The sequence below is a fragment of the Chelon labrosus genome, assembly GCF_963514085.1.
Source record: "Chelon labrosus genome assembly, chromosome: 12".
Lineage (NCBI taxonomy): Eukaryota > Metazoa > Chordata > Actinopteri > Mugiliformes > Mugilidae > Chelon > Chelon labrosus.
Genome location: NC_140345.1, coordinates 12,249,977 through 12,273,779, shown reverse-complemented (window position 1 = coordinate 12,273,779; position 23,803 = coordinate 12,249,977). Strand labels below are relative to the sequence as shown.

Here is a 23,803-nt window from a genome sequence, read left to right as displayed (position 1 = left end):
ATAGGGAGGGATACACACTTGAGCTACACAGAGGTTCTATTTACGTTACTCTCAATTACATAACGCAACACATGTTTATCTGTGCAACACGTGGAATTAGATGCAACACAGGACATGCTGCTTCTAGGGTTTGCATTGCTTGAGGTATTTTTGCAAAAAGGTGTGAAGTCTATATCACTTTTTCCTAGGAAATAAAAAATCTTTAAGAGTCTGTTGCACAAAAAAAAAGAAAAAGGAAAGCAACTAAGACACATTAAGACAGTGAGCCGTGCATGCTTACTAACATAAAATGTAAGTAAATGTCATGTTTTATGTGTATATTCACAATCATAGACCTAGGAATGTACAGTGTATAATTTTTGAAATACTGAAATGTAGGTTTTGCTACCTCTTCTTGGACTGTCACCTCAACCAGTCTTTGTCATCTTCCATCAAACAGAGACAATTTAAAACCGCCTTTAAGTTCGTCAAGTTAAATTTAAGACTTTGAAGGCCTTTCAGGGTCACATAGTATATAGCGCCATACCTGTATAACAAAGTATAGCAACAAACCAGAAGGGATAAGTTATTAAAGGTATGTTATACATGCATATTTTCATACAGTATGTTCTTTTTTCATCCACCAGAAAAATCTCCAGGTTGTTGTCCACAAAAATGGGAAGGAATACTGACAGTCCACCTAAAAGCTACTTTACATTTGCACCAAAAAGACAAAAAAAAAAAAAGCATGAATTAACACTTAAACAGTGAATAAACCTAAACGGAAAACTGATTTTCATAGAAGCTGTAGGACAAAATGCTATCTTAAAATGCAGTTACTGCTGGTACTCCGAATTGTTGTGCAGCTTTGCAGAGGATTTGACGCCAACACATTTTCACAACAAGAAGAATTTATAATGCAATCAATCAGTGTCTTGCATTTCTCATATTTACCAGAGGTAACAGTTGTGAAATGAGGAGATTTGCCTGTCAACAAACATTCTTTGGCTTTGGGAATGTGTGTTAATATGTTGCAGCTCAAGTAAATAAATCATAATTATATTTTTGAGGCGGTCCTCCACTGTGAGGACCTGTTTCCACAGTACACTGTTATGTGTTGATACCAGAGCACCGTGCTGTAAAAGCAGTCACTCTAAGGGACATAATGTCTCTGTCCTTCACCGGCTGTTTGTGAGTACGTTGGTTAGTATTCCTCTGTGAACACCAGGAGGTTTGATACAGACTATATATGTATACACTATACATGTATACTATTAAATGTTGCTTTCCTTTCATTAGTTGGTGCTCGTCACCTACATGCCAGCTGGAACCCCTACATGGCTTCAATGTTTGATGCGTGGAAGCGTTTACTGAAAGGAGAAGGTTAATTGCTTCGGTGTGTGTGCCACTTGAAAGACCTCCTGAAGCTGTGCAGAGTAGCGAGTCAAGACACGTCAGGGCTCATTATGCACCCTCATCTCATTAAACACACCAGCCTAGCAAAACACAGAGGGGGTCAGGACTGTTTACGCAACAGCAACGTCCGCTGACTGCAAGAGGACGTTATTGAGATCTCTGCATTGTCCGTTCTTGTTCCCCCACTAAAGCATACTCCTCTGTTTTCATAGGCTAAGTACTGGAATTCAAGTGTGAATGAGGTGGAGGCAACTATCTCAGATAACAAAGGAAAGGTCGTCCACAGGCTCTTCGGAAAGTGGCATGAAGCGGTTTTCTGCGGCGACCCGCCTTCGGCTACATGCATCTGGAGAGCAAGTATGGCAAGACTCGTCTTTGCTTATTCAGCATAAAAAGCTTGTCTGTAGCGTGCGTCTCCTTGGCATTGTGTCTAAAGTAATTGGTGTCATTCGAATACAATGTAGATGCGATGCCGGTGGACCATGAGCAGTACTACGGTTTTACCAAGTTTGCAGTTGAGCTGAACGATTTGGACCCATCACTGAAAATGCTGCTGCCGCCTACAGACACCAGGCTAAGAGTGGACCAAAGGTAGGCAGAAAAATACAGGAAAAGTCTGGTTATTTTTAGCCTAATCTCCCGAATCTAAATGAGGAACACGGCTAATACATGGGAGGTTAGAGGCTGGATAAAACAGCTGTATTTTCTGTCAGAGGATTGTCAAAAAAAAATAACTAACCCGTTGCCAGTGAATATCTGATGGACACCTTTTATAATACGACACCGTGCGCCTCAGTTTGTGATAAAAATAGTACAAAAAGAGGCACATCCATGCTCCTTTTAAAAATAGAAAGCAAATGTAGATATTTTTAGATACTTACAATGTATTTTAGCTCACCACAGTGAAGTCTTTGAACTAACCTAAAAGTGCTGGCATGTAACAAATAAACCAGAAAAGTAAACTACACTGCATCCAAGCCTTTTTATCACGAGTTATATGTTTTCTGTTTTATCATAGTCACATAATCGGACAGCGGTGACTCAGAATTATAGATTGCAGATTAAATATTGAAGATGAATGTTTAACCATGTGTGCATAATGAATGTTTATGCATGTGTGTCTCGCCGGCAGACTGCTGGAGGAGGGCGACTTGGAGGCGGCAGAGGAACAAAAGCAGAGGATTGAACAGCTGCAGAGAGAGAGACGGAGGGTCCTGGAGGAGAACAACGAAACGCACCAACCTAAATTCTTCAGGTAGCCCAAATTACAAGCCTCTCGCTGAGAAAGTCGATTACGGGGAAGCGCTTCGTGTGGCAGCAGGCCGTGCGACAGCTCCAGTTTCATCATCGTCTCACTCACATCTCATTACTGCCTGGCATGTTCTCTGTCTCCGCAGGAAGTCAAAGGATGATTCCTGGGTGAGCAACAACACCTACTGGGAGCTGAGGAAGGACCCTGGCTTCACCCACATAGATTTTCCGACACTGTGGTGACCTTTGAGCTGCAGATCACACACATTACAACCCGCACAGCCTCTACTGTGATCCAGGCTGGTTCTGGTGACATCCGTGTCCTAGTCTTACCATCCACATTCAGTACTGGGTTTCTATCTTGCAGTTCATCAAAGTTATTGCCTTAATAGCAAGTGCTTATTTAAGTTGTGTAGACATGTTTTATGCAAGCGTATTATGTGAATGTTGATCAATTTAGGCACTTTTTGCCCACATTTCCACCTATTATGTTGTACTGGACCTCTTAAACTGAGAAAAGAAAAACTACTTGGCATAACAGAACCTTTTTCTGGTTTATCTACACTAGCTTAACATGTACTGAACAAATGGTCACTTTAGTTGTCATCTTATTATGGACATTCTCTACCTCTGAGACAAACTAGCCTTGAAATGCCATTGATTAAATGTAAACATCCAATATTTATTCTGCATCTGCCTGATGCCTTACTGGTCATATTTTTAATTTATTTTTGTTGCATCTGCTGGATGTTTTTAAAAAAAAATATCTATGTTTTATAAGAACGAACAGGAATTATTTAAATGGTCTTTGAATCTTTACTAAAGTGGGCTTATCGTTCTGTCTCATAATACTGCTTTTTGCTTTGATTGTGTGAACGATTGTGCAGGTATGGGCGGCAGTAGCAAATATCAAACACAGCCATTTTGGCATCTTGGCTTTGGGACCAAAAACGTGTCCAAAACTATGCTCCACGAGCTTGAATAAAGTTTCTCATTCTTTCTTTGTGTTGAGTTGTATCTGTTCAAAAATTCTAAAATAAAAATAAAGCAAGTTGAATGCTGCAACCATTTCCACTTACCTCACATGATGACTTGTCAAGCAGGTAATTCTACGTACCAAAAGGAGAAAATAAACGGTTTAAAACTCCACCCGTCCACAGATGGAATCCATTTTGTCATCATATTGGGTGCAACGGGAATATCCCGTGAAAGTTATGAAGGCTCAGATACTGTAGGAGGCCATAAAGGACTTTTGCAGAAAACAAAGTTCTGTGTGTATTGGAGCATTATCATCTTCGAAGAGTCATTGCCAATCTCGTGTTACACAACACAGTAATTATATGGCGTAACAGCTCTTTAAATGTTTGGCTCACGTGTTTGCAGCAGACTTCACCCACGGTTGTGTTTCGTAAAACAGATAGGCTGATAAAGGATTCGCCGATCAGCCACAACAGTATGACCACTAACAAGAAAAGTAAATAACATAGACCATTTTGTGACAAAGCAATGTTCTGCTGGGAAACATTTGGACCTGGCATTCATGTGGATGTTACTTAGACATGTATCATCCACCTAGACCAGACAAGGCACCCCCACTCCATAGCAGTGTCTCTCCTTAATGGCAGCAGCCATCCCCAGCAGGATTCAGCACACACACACACAAAAACGGTTTAGGAACAACACAAAAAACATGAAAAACAGCACAAGGTGTTGACCTGGCCTCCAAATTCACTTGATCCCAAACTGATCAAGTATCTGTGGGATGATCTACAGAGGCCCCTCCCCTCAACCCATAAGACCTAAAGGCCCCCGACTAACAACATCCTGTTGCCAGACACCACAGGACACCCTCAGAAGACCCATGTCCATTCTCTGATGAGTCACAACAGTTTTGGAGACACAAGGGAGACCTACACAATACTGGTCATAATGTTATGCCTGATCGGTGCATAATCCTTGTACATGGCTGCAGTGTTTTCGCTCTGTCCATTATATTAATTTCATAGGTTCAAATGCTCTGTCCTCTCAGAGTGATCCATATGCTGATGCTGACATATTACACACTGCACATTAAATAGATCACAATGTACAGATGTGGCTGTCAGACACAGATGGCGGGTGAACTGTTTACTGCCTTGCATCACTTTGAAAATTAACAGCCGTGTATGTTTGATGGGTGTTTATGAGTTGTTCTGCCGTACCATAACCAGAATTCAGGGACAGCATGGCAGTCATGGAAGTAGAAGCAATCAGACAGCTCAAAAATCCAACTATAATTATCTATAATTGTGGATGTATAAACAATGTCACATGCACCTCTTGCGAGTTAACAGTTAGGTGAGAAAATACATACTGAGTTTGTCTGGAAAAGCAGGTCATCGTGTCATTAAATTAAAATAGTCAATGTAATGTTAGATACATTTTCAGGACAAAGCACTGTTGACAAAATGTCAACCTTATTATCCTGACTACTAGGAAAAAAATGTCATACAGTGACTGATGGATGACATGTTCCTTAATGAGAAAGAGACAGGAACCAAAGCTCCACCCCTTTACATTTGGTACCACTGAAAAGCCCTAAATGTCCTCTGCAGATATCAAAATGAGTTAATTCCGTAGTATGCAGTGGGTGGGAGATATTCAGGTTTACAAATGTCCTCCACAGAGGACAAATTTGAACCAGTGGTAGTCACGAGGACACGGGAGTAAAACAGCCTATTTCTTAAACAGACGCTAGATGGCGACAAATTGACATGAATGGCACAGGGTACAGAAAGAGTTGAGTTGGTCGTGCGGTTAGAAAACACCCGAAAACCATAAAAAACACGCTTCCTGTTACAGCTTTCTTTTATAGTAGGCTATATTTCAACAGAGGGCACATGATTTAATCTCGAAAAATCACGCTGCGGTTAAGATCAGACAAACCATTTTCACTACGAGAGGAGCAGTCAGAGGAACCATGTGTTACTTAAGTGTGACTTGTGTTTAGACTGCATAAAGAAAACAAATACATTTAATGAATGCATAATATTACTGTAAAACAGAAGTTTTTTTAAGCGCCATACTATTTTATAGTATATAATATAATTATACTAATTCAAATATATATATATATTTTTTTTTTTTTTCAGAGACTAGATGGCATTAACCTAGACGCAGTCTTCTCTTGCCTCTGTACACTCTCTTCCTGTGGAGAGGGCGGGGCGTCTTTGTGTCTTTTGTCCAAAACAGAAACACCGAGCTTTACTGTCTGTCTGTGCAACCCGCAGGGCTGTTGTTTGGAGGATCGCTGTTGCTTCTGAAAAGCCTGGCCTCAAAGAAAGTTTCTCGTCCGGTTCCTCATTAAAGCAAGGACTTAGTGAAAACGGTAACACATGCAGCATTTGTTTTTATTTAGATGATGTATTGCTGTAGAAGCAGATGAACTTCCGATTTGGATCATAACTAAAACAAGATCGACGTGTTTGTCGATATGGCTTCCGTTTAAGGGGATGTTTGCAAGATGTTTTTTTTTATATATTTTTGGGCTTTTGAATAACCATACTGTGCTAAATGTATTATTAAATGAAGATAAAGGAGCCGGTGTTGGAAGGTTTTCAGACTGAGGTGGTGCCCGCATGGGTGGATCTGTCCTCTCCTCACTGATCACTATCTCCCTCACAGGTTTTCCCCTCCTGGGACATGTTTGCCATTGCTACCAGAAACTTTGTGGAGGAGGTGGATCATGGAGGTTTACTCATCCCAGTGTCAAGCCTGAATGACACTATTGCTCCCCTGACAGTGGTGGTGGTGAAGCGGAAGCGTTTCTGGATCTGGCAGAAGCCTAAATATCTTCCCACTGACTTTAACCTCAGTGATTTAGTGACAGGAGACACACCTTTAAAGCCAGGTAGGCTACACCCCAGTATGCTCCATACTAGTAAATGTGTTTTCCCATACCTAATAATGACCTCAAGATCACAGGAAACCTAAAAGTTTCATTTTTTAACAGTTGTGGCAGAGACGGACTTCATCAAGTACAGTGGGACATTCGGTGACAACATTCAGGGAAGCTTGAATGCAAATTTAGTCCAATCCTCCGTCAACCTGGAAGGTAAAGACTCTTCCAAGCTCCAGTCGTCCTTTGGCAGTTTGAAAAAGGAGGAAGTGGATGTGCAGAAGTTGCTCCGAGACTCCAAAGAAAGGTATGGTCCTCTAATATATAAAAAAGCCAAGCGTGAAAGCTTCCTAAATATGATTTAAATGTTTGCAGAAGTGGTGTGAAAATAGCAGAAGTGGTCTTTGTCCAACCATTTGTTTTACACAAAAAAGGTCCAGTTGAATATTAACTGTCACAAGGAGAGCTGTTATAGGGTTACTAGAGTTTGAAATCCAAATCAGTTCAAGAGACAATACTTCACAGAAATCCTAGTCTGAATCAGTTTGATATGTAATTCCCAGTAATATAACATTGATGTTTTTTTATACTCAATGTCTCAGGGTGCTGGACATGTCCCATTGTCTGATCCAGCAGACGAAGGAGAAGCACAGGCAGGTATTAGGGATCGTGAAGGAGCTCATCGTGACCACACAGCCCTGTTCGGTCATAGAGGAGGTGCAGCAGGGGGGACAGTGTGGAGGAACTCTGAGTGTCTGTGGCAAGAAGAACCCTAAGGTACAGCATTAGCCCAAAAAACGCTCATTCCTATGATTCTTATTTTCCAGAAGGAAATTAGTCTGTATGAGCATTCTGCCTCTCACAGGTATTCCAGGAGATTTTTGTTTTTGATCAAATAGTTTTAGTTATGCCGACCTTGCAACCCATTTTGGAATTTCCTTTCCAGTTCCAGTTTTCCTGCTTTCTTCAGCTTCACATGCAACTTTGAGCTTGTGAAAATGATGAAAAGATGGAGAAAGCGGAACAACATATTTTCCACTTATGAAGAAGTGGTATTCGTGCCAGTCAGTGCTACAAAATAGCCTGTGGAAAAATTCGATTTTGCTGCATATTCAGTCATATGATTCTTGTTTTTGTCATGTTCAGTTACAGTAGGCATGGGTGCAGATCACGGGGGGGGGTGTCTCCCCCCAATTTCCGAAAAACATGAATTGTCCCCCCCAATAAAAATAATTTGTTGGCTGTTTAGGACAAATAAACAAGAAAGGTAAGCACAATAAATGATACCCTGTGCAGTACTTTTTGAATGATATGGCGAGCCTCTACGTAGTGATGATTTATGGTGGCATGGTATGAGTTGCATACCGGCAAAAGAAAAAAATCACTTTTGTGCCCCCCCCAATCCTGACATCGAATCTGCACCCCTGACTGCAGGGAATGGTTCAGTCAAGAGTGAATCCTTTGCTCTTTCTGAGACAGAAATCAAAACTTGGGATTTACAGTTATTACAGTTAGTTTCTTATATTAATTTCCATTGCAGTTACATTGTAGACTAGTTTTCCACGTCCTTGAAATGAGACAGCTCCACAAATGTGTGCCGTGTTAAATGTTAAATGCTTCTCTCCTTTAAAAAGATGTGACACATGTGACACAAGCTCATTTGTTTTGATGGACTTTGCACGTTTCTTCTCAACTTGTTGTTTTATCTTCAGATTTCACTGAAGCACAATGGAAGCTTGAGTACAGACAGTAACGTTACCATGGAGATTCCTGTCCATACTACTATTGCCTATGGCCTTATAAAGCTAGTGATCAAGCATGATGGACACTACGGTGAGAAGCCATTCACTAGATTCATAGACGTGATTTGACACAAACGGCTGATTAAAGTCTTTCTTATGTGACGTGTTGTATCTTCCACAGAGCTGTGTCTGATGTCAGACACCGATGGAGGTTTTGAAGTAGATTGCTCTGCTAAGCACGGACTGGTGGGCGCCTCGGGGGCTCCTGCGCATTCTTCTGATAATAGCCACCTCCGGCAAGGTAAATTGCAGCTCCTCCTCCTTGCAGGGGAAATATAGAGTTAAGGTGGTTTTTGCAACAGCAGACGTGTCCAGAGCTGTGTGTTCAGTATGTTAAGGGCCTCTATAGAGTCTGGAGGAACAGTCTGTCTTATCACAATGGTGTGATAACTGATTGTAAACATGTGCTTTGACCAAAAGTCCCCTCCAGTCCTAGAATCCATGTGATCAGTCCACACAGTGCCATTTAGTTTAGTTAAATAGTTATATTTCTGCTCTGCTGGATTTTTGTACAGACACTGACAATAAATAGCACTACACACAATAAGACACTATGTTCCATTCGTTTACAGAATATATACACGCATACTGTGTTTCAATTGATTAACTGGTGTTTTCTCATGTTCTGTGCCTGTAAGGCCTGTTTTCAAGTGGCAATCTCGATGATTTTCATCCTGGTTTATTTTGATATTTGTAGTTAATGGTGACCGTAAATGAGGTGCAATAATTCTGAGGGCGGCAAAACAACAGTATTTTAATCAGAAGTCATCACTCAGTGAGCAACAACCTCATTTTGTGCGGCGCACGTAGGGGCGTGCTGATAGGAGTCGATTACCTCGCTGAGAAGTTGGAGGTGTCCGCCCCGTCGTCTGCAGCTCTTCATCTAACAGCTCACTGTGGCTGCTCCTTGTTGTTTCATAACTTCCTGCTGTATTTCAAACTGATCAAGTCACCGCAATAATGACCTCTAGGCACATTTTGCTTAACGATAGTACAAAGTATTAATCACAATGACGAACACATTGCATTTGCATTTCCTTATTAAAAGCCAACTTGTTCCAACATTCTCAGTAAAATGCTTTTAATATGAAGCTGCAGTGATAGGAAATCACTCACTTTGCATTAGCAAGACGCTCTGAACCCATCAGCCATCGTCTGATAAACATTTAACAGCCTGTACTCATATCCAGACATGTTTATAGAGATTACATTGCCGCAGACAGCCAGTTTATAATAATTCAAATATATAAATATTTCACTTTCATTGGCGGGCCATCATTATGCTAGCTCATTTAGTGATGAATAGTGGTTTGACAGACATTTATTTAAATGTAAACTTAGAGATTGTTGTAAATGACTTACGAGAAGATTCTTAACTAATGTAAACCACTTCAACCATGCTTTTATTTTGGCAGGCATTTTATCATCAGATGCTTTGTAATTAATTGATATGGCATTTTTCATGTTGTTTTTTGATGTACTTGAACTTATGTTTGTTACTTCATGAGTCCTTTACATCTTACGTTGTTTGCAGAAGAAAGACATTGATGAAAAGCTGGTTTCCTTTCCTTTTATGTTTGATTAAGGCTGAACTTTAATAAAGGCTTCTGGAAACATCAGTACGCCAGAGTTTGCTACAACTGTCACTTTAACTTGGTTTCAAGGTAAATGACGAAAAAATGTCTGTTCTTCTTTCCATTTCTTCAGAGCTGGAGAAACTAAGTGATCACTTCCAGCTGCTTTCAGCGCTGTCTGCGTCGACCAGGTCCTCTCTTCTCCAGCAAATCACAAAACTTGTGCAAGACCAAGCCTCCATCAGTGCACTTCAGCACGTGGTAAGTGGGACAAAGAGGTCTTTCTGTTAATTATAGATGCACTAATATAATGTGGAACTTTTTGGTTGGTTTTTAAATGTGCGCTTCTTCCTCTGTCTCAGCTGGACCACATGCACCTGGAAAAGATACCAGGCTCGGATGACACTGCAAAGACTGAGTCTCCTCCAGAGAACATTAAAGCGATTCTGGACCTTTTGGAGCTGCCTGGTCAAACGGGGTCAAGTCAGGCTGGCCAGTCCACATCAGCCCTCACAGCCCTTCACCTCCTTATAAGTGCTTTGGATGGTGAGAAAAGTTACAACCAGTATTACTCAAAGTCCTCTATGTGTGAAACAAATCCTCATTTTAAGGTCAAGTAGAGAAATACAGTGCATGCACCTTGTCCTAAAAACCTAATTTCCTTTCCATCCTGAATCTGGGTCTTCATCTTTCAGAGATGACAAATGATTGTCTTGTCGTCTTGGGAATGTGCTGCAGTCCCACGGTGTTAGCGACCCTGGAGAAACTGGTTAGTAAATTCAGTTTTTACAAAATGAATATTGAACAATAACATGTTTATGTGGGTTTTATTTTATTGTGAATCACATATTAGTTAAGCTGCCTCTTATGTTTTTTTTTTTTTCCCACACCTGTTCCAGGTGCAGTGTGTTTTGGGAAATGGGGAGTTGCCGCTGAGCAGCGTAGGTCTGGCTGAGGACGTCTATGAAAAGACTGAACATCTGTTTGCCTCCTCTAAAATATCCCTGAAGAGAGATGGGGACATGTTGAAGACAGAAATAAACCCTCAGCCAGGCAATAGTCCTCTGGTGCTGTGTATTGCCATCAGAAGTCTTGCCTCGTTGGCCCACGGAGTTTGAACCGAAGACGATGAAGGACCATACTCGGATCACATAGATCAATTATTATTTTTAGCTCTTTTTGGTACAGGAGATTATATATTTAAAAAAAATGAATTTTGATGCGTTTCTATGCATTTCCTACACAACTGGTGCCGATTGACCAAGATGGCATTTATTTTTGAATTTACTTGATCTAGAATCAGAAACATCACATGACTGCTCACTCTCACTGAAACCAAAGTATTGTTGGGTAATTGTATGAATGTGCTAAATTTGTATGATTTTTGACAATCTGTAAATTCAGTTCTTGTATTCTGGGTCATTGGCTAACATGGCTAACATTGGCTAATTATATCCCACACCTAACCCATTCATCTTTGAATCTTATATGGTCACAACTTCAGATTCTTTGATACAGGACATCGACTACAATCTATATTTTTAACGTACTGTAGTACTTGTGCTGGTGGCAGCATCACCAATATACACATTAATTTGAAGACAACATCTAGATTGTGGTCTTTGAACATGGCACCTCATTTTGGGATTTTATCAACTGATACCGTCTCAGCCCTAGATGCACACTCACTAGTACAGTTGTAGGATGTGTTTCTCAGTCTTCTTTGTGCTTTTAGACTGTTCAATAACATTTTGTCTGCTAAATAACTTGAAATGCAATGTAAGAACCTCACTTTTCTGTACCATTTCATTGCATGTCTTTGAGTTCTTGTTGTCTTCCAGTGACTAAAAGCTCCAACATGACGTAAGAAAAAATACTGAGAAATGTTTTTTTTTTTCCTTCTCTAACAAACACATACTCAACACCTCTGCTGATTAATGCTCAATGAAAGCGAAACCAGAGCGGGATCCTTAGAAAACACCAGTTATTTATTTGACATCTGAAAATACATCTTATCTGAAATCTTGTAAAATATACTTTTATTTTAATCAGTAAATATGAACTTTATTTAAAACTTGTTAAGGTTTTAGTAAAATCACATCAAAAAGGGATGGTTCACTGAGTTGCAGTACCCTGTTCAGGAGTCCCATGGAAAGTTTTTGTTTTTTTTTTCTTTCAAACACAGCACCAAATCAACCGGTCTAACAGTCAAAATGCCTAAATGATCCAAAAGTCTGACAAACGATGTCCTTTTTGTGCTTGAGAGAAACAGAAATTATGGGGAAACACTACAGTATTGCTTTTCATCTTGTATAACATCATACAGCGACTGGCCCGACATTTTTCATGCATGTGGTTCCACTGAAAAGACATTGGGGCATAAATGTTGCCTTCGAAAGGAAAATATGTCGTACATATTCTACGTGAATGATGACAAGTTTGTAGTGACAAAATGAGATGAATTACTGGACGTATTCACTGTAAACCGTAAACACTGAGGTATCATTCTTTTCAATGAGCAAGCCCTCATCTTTGTAGAATAAATAGAATTTATCCGACTCAACAAACAGATGTAAAATTAAAACAGGAGATGGCAGAAACCGCTTTCAAAACAATATGACACAAGTTTCAGTATATTCTTCCGATCCGTTTGAATAAAAGATGTGTTTTTAAAAAAAAAAAAAAATACTTGCCAATAAATAAGTGCACTTCCTGTGCATCATGAGTTGCATAGTGTGCTAGAACGGAATCTGGCAATTCAGATCAAGGTGACTCCAATGCAGCTTTGTGCGAGGCCCAAATTCACACAGGGTTGATGTCCAACACTTTACCTGCCTGTGCAGCGCGGCGTTAAATCCCCTTTCATCCCCGGTCTGGCAGTTTGGAACAGCAACGTCTGTCCAGTAGAAGGTAAGACATCAGTAAACCCAGCTGACTGGAACCCACTGTGGCTCTACGAATAACCGCTCCACCGCTTCTTGCAGCTTGTCAAAGGCCTTGTCTAGATTGTCATTGACAATTGTCAGGTCAAAGTAGTGACTGTATGCACGGCGGATCCTCGCACTCTCATCCACAGTTTTCTTTAAATCATTCTCCTGTTGCGGAAAAGAGATTCAGCCCGTTAGCACGATGGAAGCGGAAACCACGCATGAGTAATGAACACTGATCATCATTGATAAGTTTCAAATTTAGGAACTTACTGTGAGTAGTTTGGTAGTAAGTCCAGCATCTACCACTGCTTTGTGCATAGCTCTTAGTGTGTCCAGTTCAGGAGCAGCAATAAACACCACAAACGGCATAAACTCAGCAGTCTTCAACACTTTTAGGGCCTGGGCATAAAATGTACGGTCACTACAAAGGCCTCAAGGAAAAGCAGATGAACACATTCAACAGTCTGCGCCTTGGACTAACCTGTGGGTTGACATCCAGGATGCAGGTACGACCAGCATTCACCACCTCATGGATAGAGTTGATTTTGGTGCCGTAAAGGTTGCCATCGTACTCGCCATGCTCCAAGTAACGGCTCTCCTTGATGTTCATCTCCATCTCTTCCCGTGTCACAAAACAGTAGTTCTGGCCATCTTTCTCCTCTTCTCTGGGACGGCGAGACGTAACTGGAGGTAAAAGGCGAGCAAAGGTGTTACGTGTACTCCAGCACAGATGATTTAACCACCTCAGCTGTCTGTCCAACACTCACAGGGGACAGTGGTTCCATATCTCAGAGGATTCAAGACAATAAGTCTGTTCTTCAGGCTCCGCCTCCCAACTCCCTGCGCTCCGATCAGAACCAGCGTTTTCCTCTGGAACGGGGGCATTTTGGCTACTTCCTCATAGATCTGCAGCTCATAACGGTCAAACTCTGTTCAAGGCAATACACACGCTGAATTGACGGACTTATAGTAGAACACTGCAAAATGTTGATAAAATATCTTATTCGTAGAAAAAAAAAAAAAAAACAGAGACAGAGGTCCTACACACCTGCATTTTTCGAAGTGAGGTACATCATTTTTTTCTTCTTCTTTTTGGAGGTTCGAGTTCCGCAGAGCATCCCTGAACCACATACAAAAAGTGTCAGGACACCACATGGTGGTGCTAAAGACCAGAGAGAGTTTGACTAAAATGAAAACCAAAGAAGGAGACATGATTTGTACTGACCGTTACCAGTGCTGTCCCAGTCTCTTCTCACAAAAGCTTTCCTCTTTTCCTCCAAGAACTGACTAGGGATGAGACCAGTGTCTCCACCAACAACCTTGCGTGCCTATAAGGGAATCAGAGTATTTGACCGATGCTTAGAGACTATCGGTTTAAATATTTCACACAAAAAATTAAAACCATGCCTAGTTCATCAGTAAGAATCCGACATCCTCTACATCATCTTTAGCAGCTTTGACAAGTCAACATTCCTGCACGCTCCTAATTTGCTGTACAAAGCAGCACTTTGTTTCAACATCACTGACCTATACACCTACAACATAACATTATGATATAATGTGTAATATAATGTGTAATATTGTGTAGGTCTCCCTTGGGAATGGACATGGGCCTTCTGAGGGTGTCCTGTGGTGTCTGGCAACAAAATGTTGTTAGTGGGGGCCTTTGGGTCCTATGGGTTGAGGGGAGGGACCTCTGTGGATTAGACCTGTTCCAGTGCATCCCACAGATACTTGATCAGTTTGGGATCTAGTGAATTTGGAGGCCAGGTCAACACCTTGTGCTGTTTTTTGTGTTGTTTTTAGTTGTTCCTAAACTGTTTTTTGTGTCTGTGTCTGTGTCAGGCTGCATCCTGCTGGGGATGGCTGCTGTCATCAAGGAGTGTCATTGTTATGGTGTGGGGGTGCCTGGTCTGGTCTAGGTGGGTGGTACATGTCTAAGTAACATCCACACGAATGCCAGGTCCAAAAGTTTCCCAGCAGAACATTGAATTGTCACAAGATGGTCAATGTTGTTCACTTCTCCTGTCAGTGGTTTTAATGTTGTGGCTGATTGGTGCACGTGTCTACTCACCTGCCACCAGTTGGGGTCCTCCTTGTTGACTACATGAAGTATGTCTCCTTTGGAGAATGCCAGACCTGCCTCTTTACATGGGATCAAGTTGTCTGTGGCTGGGTTGTAGTTGAAATGTGGCTTAAGATAAACCTAGAATTGGAAGAAGTTACCACACAATGAAATTATACAGAGTGCATATACAACAGTATTCAACATCTATACTGCAAATAGTGCAGTATCATCTACATAACATCTACATATGCAGTATAGTAGATATTAATTAAGCTAATTTTAGTCTGTGAAAAACATAATAGGTCTGATGCAGTTTTCTGACATTTTGCTTTTTAATTGCTCCACAATGAATGCTTCTTAAACTGCTCTTTTTAAACATAAAGTCAAGAGATCAGAGTTTTACTCTGAAATCCAACAAGCAGATAGTAAAACAGTAGAATGAGATCATCTGAGCCTCCTCAGCACATGACATAACCTTACACACTGCTTCTCGGTGTCAGCTGCTGCGTGTGCCTGTTACAGTAAGGACGAGGGGGGGTGCTCCCGTGAATAGAGGTTGTGTATGTCCTACTAAGTGTGCTGAGTGTTATTAATAGTTACTCTCTGGGCTCAGTTTTCAAAAGTCTGGCATTCTGAGATCAGCCAGGTCAGGCAGCTCTCAGCCAATCCCTGACAGGTACAGTACACATCATGAATAGCCTCTATACACTAAGTAATACCAATTGTGTGTTAATGGCACTGAGTTCAACTAATTCTCGATGAACATATCAAGAAACTGATTCTGCATGAATTTTCTCCTCTTTCCTTACCTGCGGCGGCGCCGGTGTCTCTCTGTAGCTCGGCAGGACCTTGAGTGTGATGCTCCCATTGCAGTCCTTCAGCAGCTCCTGGAGTTCGTGGGGATCACTCCCGACCTCACGACCATTCACTTCACGGATTATGTCCCCTGCATGCAGCATGCCCTGCCTGTCAATCGAGCTGCCGTGCAGGATCCGTGTGATCACCATCTCTCCCTGCACCACGCGGAACGTCACCCCCTGAAAAAGAGTAACAGTCATGTGGTATCATACATCCCCACTTCATAAATCATAGCGGAGGCATGTTTCAGAGGTTGTTTTCTCTGGTTGCCACTTTGAATTACTATGTAAAACTGCGTTCTAACAGATGGTTCATAAAAGAGATTATTTGCAACCTAGCAGGTGTGTTTCATGTTTCCTCAGCAAAGGTGCAGAGGACATAAATGCCTGGCTGACTTACCAGTGGCTCCCCAGCTTTCTTCTGGATGCCAATCATTCTAACAGCATCAGCTGGCATGAGTGAACTCGTCAACAAGGAGTTGCTGTTAACTGCAGCATGGGGCATTTCATAGCACTTTGCAGCCACTTTGTCATGAGCCTCTATCAAAGACTGAGACAGAAGAAGACAGAGGAAAAAAACAGTTCAGCCTTGAAACATAAAGACATATTGGATTAACAACAGATTTTTTACACACACGGCAATCAGTCATTACTATTTTTCACACTTTTGCATCGTTTATCCGTGCATGTGTGAAGACCTGAAGAAAGATGACGATCCCTGCAAGCATGCAATTTAATCACCAAAATGCTAAAAACAGTCACTGAATTGCAACATGGATTTGATAAATTACCATGAAAGAATGGAGACATAAATCGCTTTGCTGTGCACATGAAAAAAATGTGCTTTCATGACAGCAATGATGGAAGACAAATTGACAAATAGAGAAGATAAATCCGTCTTGTTCTTACCCTGGCAGCAACAAAATAGAGTCAGCCCTGGTTAGAGACTACTAACTGCATCAGCAAATGTGCAGATTTACTGAAACAGTAGGTGACAGTCTTCTCCCCCTGGCTTTACCCACATAACTCAGCCTGCTATTGGCCCAAAGAAGGACAACCCCACCCCCTGATGCTGCAGCATGCAAGTGGTCAAGGATATAAAGGGTCACAAGAAAGCAGAGCTGACAAACAGGCACTTTAGAGAAAACTAGGCTATGTTTGGGATAAAAAAAAAAAACCTCTTAAAATCTGTTCCCTAGATTAAAACACAAGCTTGACAGTTGATGACTATTTACTTTACAATTGCTAGGTCTGAATCCCCACCCACAAAAGCCAGTAACAACTGAAATGTGAAAAATACCTTAAAGTGAGGCTCCTGAAGAATTCTGGCAAGCTCGGTGGTGGAAGCATCCTTTTCTGGCAGGTTGTTGAGGGAATCTAAGATTTCCGTGACCAGCTGCACGTTATTGTCCTGTACAGCTTGTAGCTTAACTTCCTCAAGACGCTCATGGGCCTGCACACAGACCAAAAGAGGAGAGCGTCTCACAGTGAGTATTAAACAGGAGGGTAAATTAAGTTTGGGTTACGGTCATCATTTTGTGGTCATGTTCCAGATAATACATTATATGACGCAGTATCACCACCATGACAGTTGCGTTTTGTGCAGATTGCAAAACACAACTGCGGGCGTTCATAAATATAAAAGTACGCTTCACCATTTCCACTCTTCTCCTCGCTCCTTTGTCAATTTAGGGAAATGCGAAAATTGTTTGGTTACTGAAGAAAACCTCAGTGAATTCCTTCACCACCTACGCTCAGCACACAGTGGACTGTTATGGCAGACCAACAGTGCAAAGAGACAGGACCTGACTGTAACAGCAAGATTTTAAAAAAGGGTCGCAAAACGTTCTTTTAAGGTCATTGTATGTCTAAAATCAGACTGTACAGTATATAGCACATTTGTGGAAACTCGGATGAGAGATTGATGGACTGTTATGTTGGTGCTACTGAGGTCCTCTGGTCCTCGGATTATGTAGCGAGTTTTGTTGTTATGTGAACACACTGCGTGTCTAAAGGCAGTAGTGAGACATTGTAAAAAGGCAATATCCTTGTTATTTTTATATGAAACCATAATGTCTTTTAAATCCAGCTAACACCATGATAAACAGTAGGACACAGGAAACTGTACGTGACCATGTTCAGGGTGTTCTGTTAGATAAGACACACTGCATGTGCCCATCTACTGTTCATATAGAATTTATTATCTAAGCTAGAATCTGTTTGTATAAAATGAGGACAAGAGCTTGCCTTTGTGGCAGTCTTTCTATAGAAAAACCCTTTTTGCACTATTTATAGATACGATGGTTGAACCTGCTGACCTCAATCTTCAGCGCTGGAGATATATATATATTTTTTTCTGGATAATGTTATGTAAGTCGTTTGTGAATCATGCCGTAATACAATTGTGGGTATGTGTAAAATCAATTGAATCCTTACTTGATGATTAAACGAAAACCGCAATAAGGGCAACCCTGCACAGAGTCAACGTTTGCTTGTTTCGCTCTTCTGATTAGAGACAGTACGATTGCACTGATGCACACCGACTAGAAGATTCCCTTCAAGTAATTTAAACCTCAGAGTGAGATTAGTTATCATTGGGGGAAATACATGCTTGCACAAATTATTTTTTTTTTTCAACAAACACAAATAGGCACTGGCTACCTGACTGACACAGATTGGTGAGTCCAATTTTGTACAACTGTCAGGAAGCATTAAACATGAGTTTCATTGCGTTGTCCATTTATTTCCTTAGGCTCACACTGACATTTGCTCCTCCTCTCAACCTAGAAAGCCAGCTATTGACGTTCCGATCACTATGTGTGCGCATGTATTTGTTGGTACTACAGAGTGCAGGAGTACACACACACACGCAGTAATAGTATTGATGAGTGCATGCATTACCCATTGATCGTACATTACCTTAGCAAGGGAGCGGACGATGGGGCTCTCCATGATGCCTCTGAGGAAGATGAGGTCAATATCTTTAGCTCCTGTGCCTGATGGCAGGTCTTTCAGGTTGTCCAGTACCTGCTGCATGGCTGAAGAAGAAAAAACTACCCATCAATGATTCAGCTAACTGAATGCAACCATGCTCTTTAGTTCTGTTGAGCCTTTTTATTTATAACTCAGTGAGTGCAGGCAGAAATGTTTGTGACAAAAAAAAGCCCATCGCAAGCAAAAATAATTATGATTCAGAGCCAACGAAAACACGTCTGCTATAGTAAGAGCTTACAAGGCAAGAACAACAAGTGGAATCAATGGGGCAATTCACAAAGAACACTGCTCATTTCCATTGCAGCAGCAACAGGCACGCAGAGTCACAAAGGAGTTGTTCCACTGACAGATCTGTGTTGTTGTGGCTTAAAGCGCAGAGCAAAAAATGCAGAATAACATTTTAGCCGCTGTGGAAGAATCTGAAACATTTTGTTTTGCCAGTGGATCATGCATGAGAAATATTTTGTTTGGATTTCTTTCATATGTGCGGTTACTGTATCCACAAACGGACAAATATGAATATTTACTGGCGACGGCCGACACACCCACACAACCATCTCTGTGCCATGGGCAGAATACCATTCAAATGTTGATGAAATGTCAAATATAGCGCACAACATCGTAACATTTCTGTGCAAAAGGCTAGTGAGGACTTTGTCTTTGACGGCTTACCTGAGCCAGACTTTGCATTGGCCACCGTCATGCTTATCTTTCCGCAGCTCAGTATGGTGAAACTCTCTAAATGCTGTCAAAAGCCACTCAACTGCTCGCTTACAGAACCCAGAGCAGCTGGAAAGCCAGAGAGTGTAGGAGACCCACTCAAGTCAGTGTAATGTGCATGAAGATCACCATACTGTGCAGTTCATGGCATGAAATAGATAATTTACTGACATCTGTTGATGATAAACAAATGCAGATGCAGATTGTGGAAAGACAGAAACAGAAAACATTTGTTTCTTGTAGTCATGGTTTTATGCATGTGTTAGCTCAAATGGCACTTAGAAATTCAGGGAATGACAAAGGCAGCAATTAAATGACAAAAGATGAGTCTCTCTTCCTTCTGACTAAAGGTTGTATCAGCCACACACAGAGAGGCCCCCGGGGGACTTTCTGTGCAAACATACTCTTCAAACCGAGTGAGGCAAAAACAAATCTACTGCTGCCTTAGTATGTAGTCGTACAAACACGGCTATGGGTTTCTCGAGCACAGGCAGTCCCGTTCACCATAAAATGTGAATCATAAATCCAACATTGAACTTCATCCACACAATGTCAACAAAAAACAGCACAATGATAATCACACAAAGGGAAACATGAAGGGAAAGGACTCACCTACAAACTTCAAAGCATCAGTGCAGTATTCCAACAGCAAAGTCCATGTTTTCTATATAACATTCATCTGGACTAAAGGGAAAATGAAAAACACACCTATTACTGTCATTATTTGTTGAAATTGCGCAAAAGAAGCCTCTTACGTGTTAATAAAAGCAGATCACTCAGATAAATAAGCAACTGCCCCCCCCTTAGGACGGCTTCATTGTCCATACTTCTCCTTTTCATTCAACAATATTGTGATATACAGCCATTCTGATTGGCCAAGTCAATCACATGACCAGTGTCTATTTAAAAGGACAAAAAAGATGACTTAAAAAAAATAATAATGAAAGCAAAAGAATATTTCAGGACTTAGCATTAAGACTGGTTACAGTCGTCACTAGCAAAAAACATTTCCTTAGTGATGTGCCCAGAATTCTTTGCTTTGCATAATATACAACATATCATATGTGAAGAGAGGTGCAGCTATCACAGCAAATTGTGTCAAACATTATTTAAATATAGAAAAGGGTTCAACATCAAGTACAATTAAAAATTCACATTACCTACCACATCCAGCATTGTTGACCCTTTTAAAGCCATAATCTTATCTTAAACCTCAAACAGGATCAACTTATAGATGTTTGACTTACTGTTTTCTATTCATTATTATCAAAGGAAATACAAATCCAAGTCATTATTTAGGCTAAGCTGAGCACAGACACATATTTTTTTATAAAAAAACATAATTTTGCCAAAGTGTACTGCGCATCTTTGATAAACAATAATGAGCAGGTTGCGAACAGTCTTGTGGTCCGAGCTCTGATGGACCAATATCTCTTCTCTTCCTCTTTTTGCTTGTTCTCAAACTTTAATTCACGTACTTAATCAGTTTAAGGCCAGCCAGGACAGTAAAAAGCAGTTTCTTGGCACACTTACATGCATCCGTTTGACCGTTTCACTAACATGTAAAGAGCAAGTGAACACTAGGTGTTCATGGCAGATCAAACCATAACTACACGTCTTCAAGTCGCGGAAAAGTAAGTGTAGATATTTAAAACTACACGAGTCTCTTCAGGAAACGTGTGGGGTGCTCTGGTTAAAACACGCTGTCAAGCTACACACGCACAGGGCACGTGTAAGCACTTCCAATGTGAAATAGCTTAGCTAAAATGATAAGTAGCCACTGGCGACTAATTAGCTGTGATAAACACGGCTTTTAACGATAATATACGGTGACCAGCTATTATCTGAGCCCTGTTTAACTTTAACCATCTGCTGTCAGATCCTCATTACCATTTGTTTAATCAGCGCCCGTCCCGTGCGTGGGACTCCTCTCTAAGTAAGTTAGCAATGCTAATCACTGTTAGCAACTACTGGCGTGCGCTGTAAAACCTTACTCAGTCCGATAATAATATCACATTTGCAAAAATAAACCTGCTGAATTCGCCCGTTTTCTTAATATTAACAGCAGCACAAGAGAGTTAGCTAAGGTGACACAGTCTGTTATTGAGCTAGCTAGCTAGTCGCTAACCCTAACAGTAATAAGTGGCTCACTCACAGTGGCTACCTAACATTAGCCGGAGGAGGAACAGTGAAAGCAAATCAGAGGGTCCCACAATGACTAGGTTCTTTAGTGTCATCATAGAAATGAATGAATGATACTTTACCTAAGTTGACTCTGTATCCAGTCAAGCTTCTGTGCTCTCCTTCATTTCAGAGTTTCATAATTCGCCGATCACTTGCGCAATAGTTACTTGTTAGCTCATTTCCAGTGTGCTCTCCTCTCCTGCGCCCTTTCTCTCCTCCCCACCACCACCATCAACACACAGACAGGCAGGCAGTGCATGGTGGCTAATGTCATCCAATGAAATCATGCCCTCCCGTGTCATTCACTGTTAACTAAATTAAATGCAGTGGTTGAGTAAGTGCGTATGGGGGTAAACTGCACACGGTCTGTAAAAACGTAATTCCCCCATTAGATTCTCACAACTAAATAACCTGTGGTCGCTTTTGACTGGTTGACTTGCGACTGTGCCAGTGTGAGGGCTAAAATCTGTAGTCCCTTTGTTGATAAGTGCCAAAATAGATTGAAAATAGGGCTCGCATTGTGTATCGGTGATAGCACATTTATTTTTTCTGCTCACTCCTGCAACATTTACACAATATCTTTAGCTATCATTGTATAGCAAAAGAACACATTTACCACATGAACAGTGAACACTGAGGATACACTTACCCCATAAGGAACATATACAGTTGTATACTGTAGATCTTGCTTCTATTATAGGTGGGTATAGTGTATCCCATGTGATACACTATACCCACATTAAATAATCTCACTTGTCAGCATGAAGCATCAAAACAATTTCCCATTCACTGAATCTTCATTGGGGCGTGTCAAACAGTAAAAATGCAAAACCTAGAGATTTTCTAACAATGCATATTTATATAGAGCCTGTGCCGTAGTGTTGCGTGATTTGCTTTTGATGTATCCAGGTCACTTGATGGGATTAAACAGTTAATCTGTTTTCACTTCGGGATCAGGTACATCTCAGTAGGCTTGATGTAACAGCTGAAATAGAAGCTACACCGTGGTGTACCGAATTTACAAATCATTTTTGTTTTTCCCTCCACCAAATGAGACATTTGCAGCAGACATAAGCTATTTGCCCCACTTAAAATAACTCAAATGTTCTGATGTGTATTCACCAGAAGAGTGCACTGTTACACCATCAGTAAATGACACAGAAGACAAAGTACCTACACTGTATATATGAATAAACCGACTATGTTGGGCTATTTGCCACAGACCCAAAGTAAGATGCTGGCTCTATCTGTCAAAAACATGTTATGGTACAGGAAATGGCAACAATACAGACCAGCGTAGTTTCTCTACACAGTGTTTATTTCATGCAAGACAAGTTAATTTCATGTCAGTTACTGGCATGGTGGCAGCTCTATGGTAAAGTCAGTCTGGGTGTGACAGCTCCATCAGCATCACCACAATGGCAGCTCATCATATCTACGTAAATACATAAAGAAGTCAAAAGTATAGATATGCAGTTCACACTAAACTAGATCAGACTTTTAGAAACATCTCTTTATAAAATCAAATACAATATAGCCAAGCTTATTGCACCGAATACAAGCTTTAAAATCATCTTTAACACTTGAACACATTCAGCTTCATAAGAATAGATGTACTGTAGCATCTCTGTTGTATTGACTTACACAAGATTATATGGCTGTTTGTTTTTTATGCTATCTAATTACATGCATTTCCATTCATGATACTGCATAGATTTGATAGAAAGAATAATATTAGAACATTTTACCTGAAATAGCTGGATCCAGGAAGGCTCTCTGTGCTCTCCCTCACCAGCACATCTGAAAACAGTGTGTCCGGAGTGTCTCTCTTTCCATACCTAAGCATAAAAAAAGAACATATGAATAGTTCCTTGCATTACTTTATTGTGATTTTATTGCAGTTTATTTTTGATGCGTTAAGACTAACCTTTGTCTCGTAATGAGGTTGATGTAATGTCTCAGTGCAGAATAATATTTGGCAAGCTCCTCTGGTGGTGCACCTTCCCGTGGATTGGCAGGCTTGGCTGGATATGCATTTATGCCAGAGTGAAAACAAACCAGCAGGCAGAGAGACAGGATACCCAGTGACATGACAGCGTTGGAGCGTATTCTAAATCACATAGAGAGAAAAATAAGAGTAAAATGCAGAGT

At 40.9% G+C, this 23,803-nt stretch overlaps 3 protein-coding genes across 7 annotated transcripts in view; 2 read left to right on the top strand and 1 right to left on the bottom strand.

Moving 5' to 3' along the window:
• osbpl3b (oxysterol binding protein-like 3b) overlaps window positions 1-3,742 on the top strand; it is a 29,832-nt gene extending 26,090 nt beyond the window's left edge. For all 5 annotated transcript variants that reach the window (XM_084557956.1, XM_084557954.1, XM_084557955.1 and 2 more), the window contains 4 exons: window positions 1,608-1,752; window positions 1,860-1,986; window positions 2,528-2,650; window positions 2,793-3,742. In XM_084557956.1, the coding sequence (XP_084414082.1) occupies window positions 1,608-1,752; window positions 1,860-1,986; window positions 2,528-2,650; window positions 2,793-2,889 (492 nt within the window). In that variant the 3' untranslated portion in view covers window positions 2,890-3,742. The remainder of the gene's footprint in view (window positions 1-1,607; window positions 1,753-1,859; window positions 1,987-2,527; window positions 2,651-2,792) is intronic.
• Window positions 3,743-5,882: 2,140 nt separating this feature from the next.
• Window positions 5,883-12,428, top strand: gsdmeb (gasdermin Eb). The gene is made up of 10 exons (XM_084556768.1): window positions 5,883-6,013; window positions 6,310-6,535; window positions 6,638-6,830; window positions 7,126-7,300; window positions 8,236-8,356; window positions 8,447-8,566; window positions 10,033-10,160; window positions 10,262-10,445; window positions 10,595-10,668; window positions 10,799-12,428. Exons 2-10 carry the CDS (start codon window positions 6,328-6,330, stop codon window positions 11,015-11,017), a joined length of 1,422 nt encoding a protein of 473 aa, XP_084412894.1. The 5' UTR covers window positions 5,883-6,013; window positions 6,310-6,327; the 3' UTR covers window positions 11,018-12,428.
• A 145-nt stretch (window positions 12,429-12,573) lies between these two features.
• Window positions 12,574-22,625, bottom strand: pals2a (protein associated with LIN7 2, MAGUK p55 family member a). The gene is made up of 13 exons (XM_084556767.1): window positions 21,733-22,625; window positions 20,081-20,152; window positions 18,674-18,792; window positions 17,055-17,207; window positions 16,155-16,304; window positions 15,707-15,934; window positions 14,904-15,035; window positions 14,055-14,157; window positions 13,878-13,949; window positions 13,597-13,758; window positions 13,311-13,513; window positions 13,100-13,228; window positions 12,574-12,994 (listed from the first exon to the last, which is right to left on the bottom strand). Exons 3-13 carry the CDS (start codon window positions 18,788-18,790, stop codon window positions 12,818-12,820), a joined length of 1,626 nt encoding a protein of 541 aa, XP_084412893.1. The 5' UTR covers window positions 18,791-18,792; window positions 20,081-20,152; window positions 21,733-22,625; the 3' UTR covers window positions 12,574-12,817.
• Between the last annotated feature and the right edge of the window lie 1,178 nt (window positions 22,626-23,803).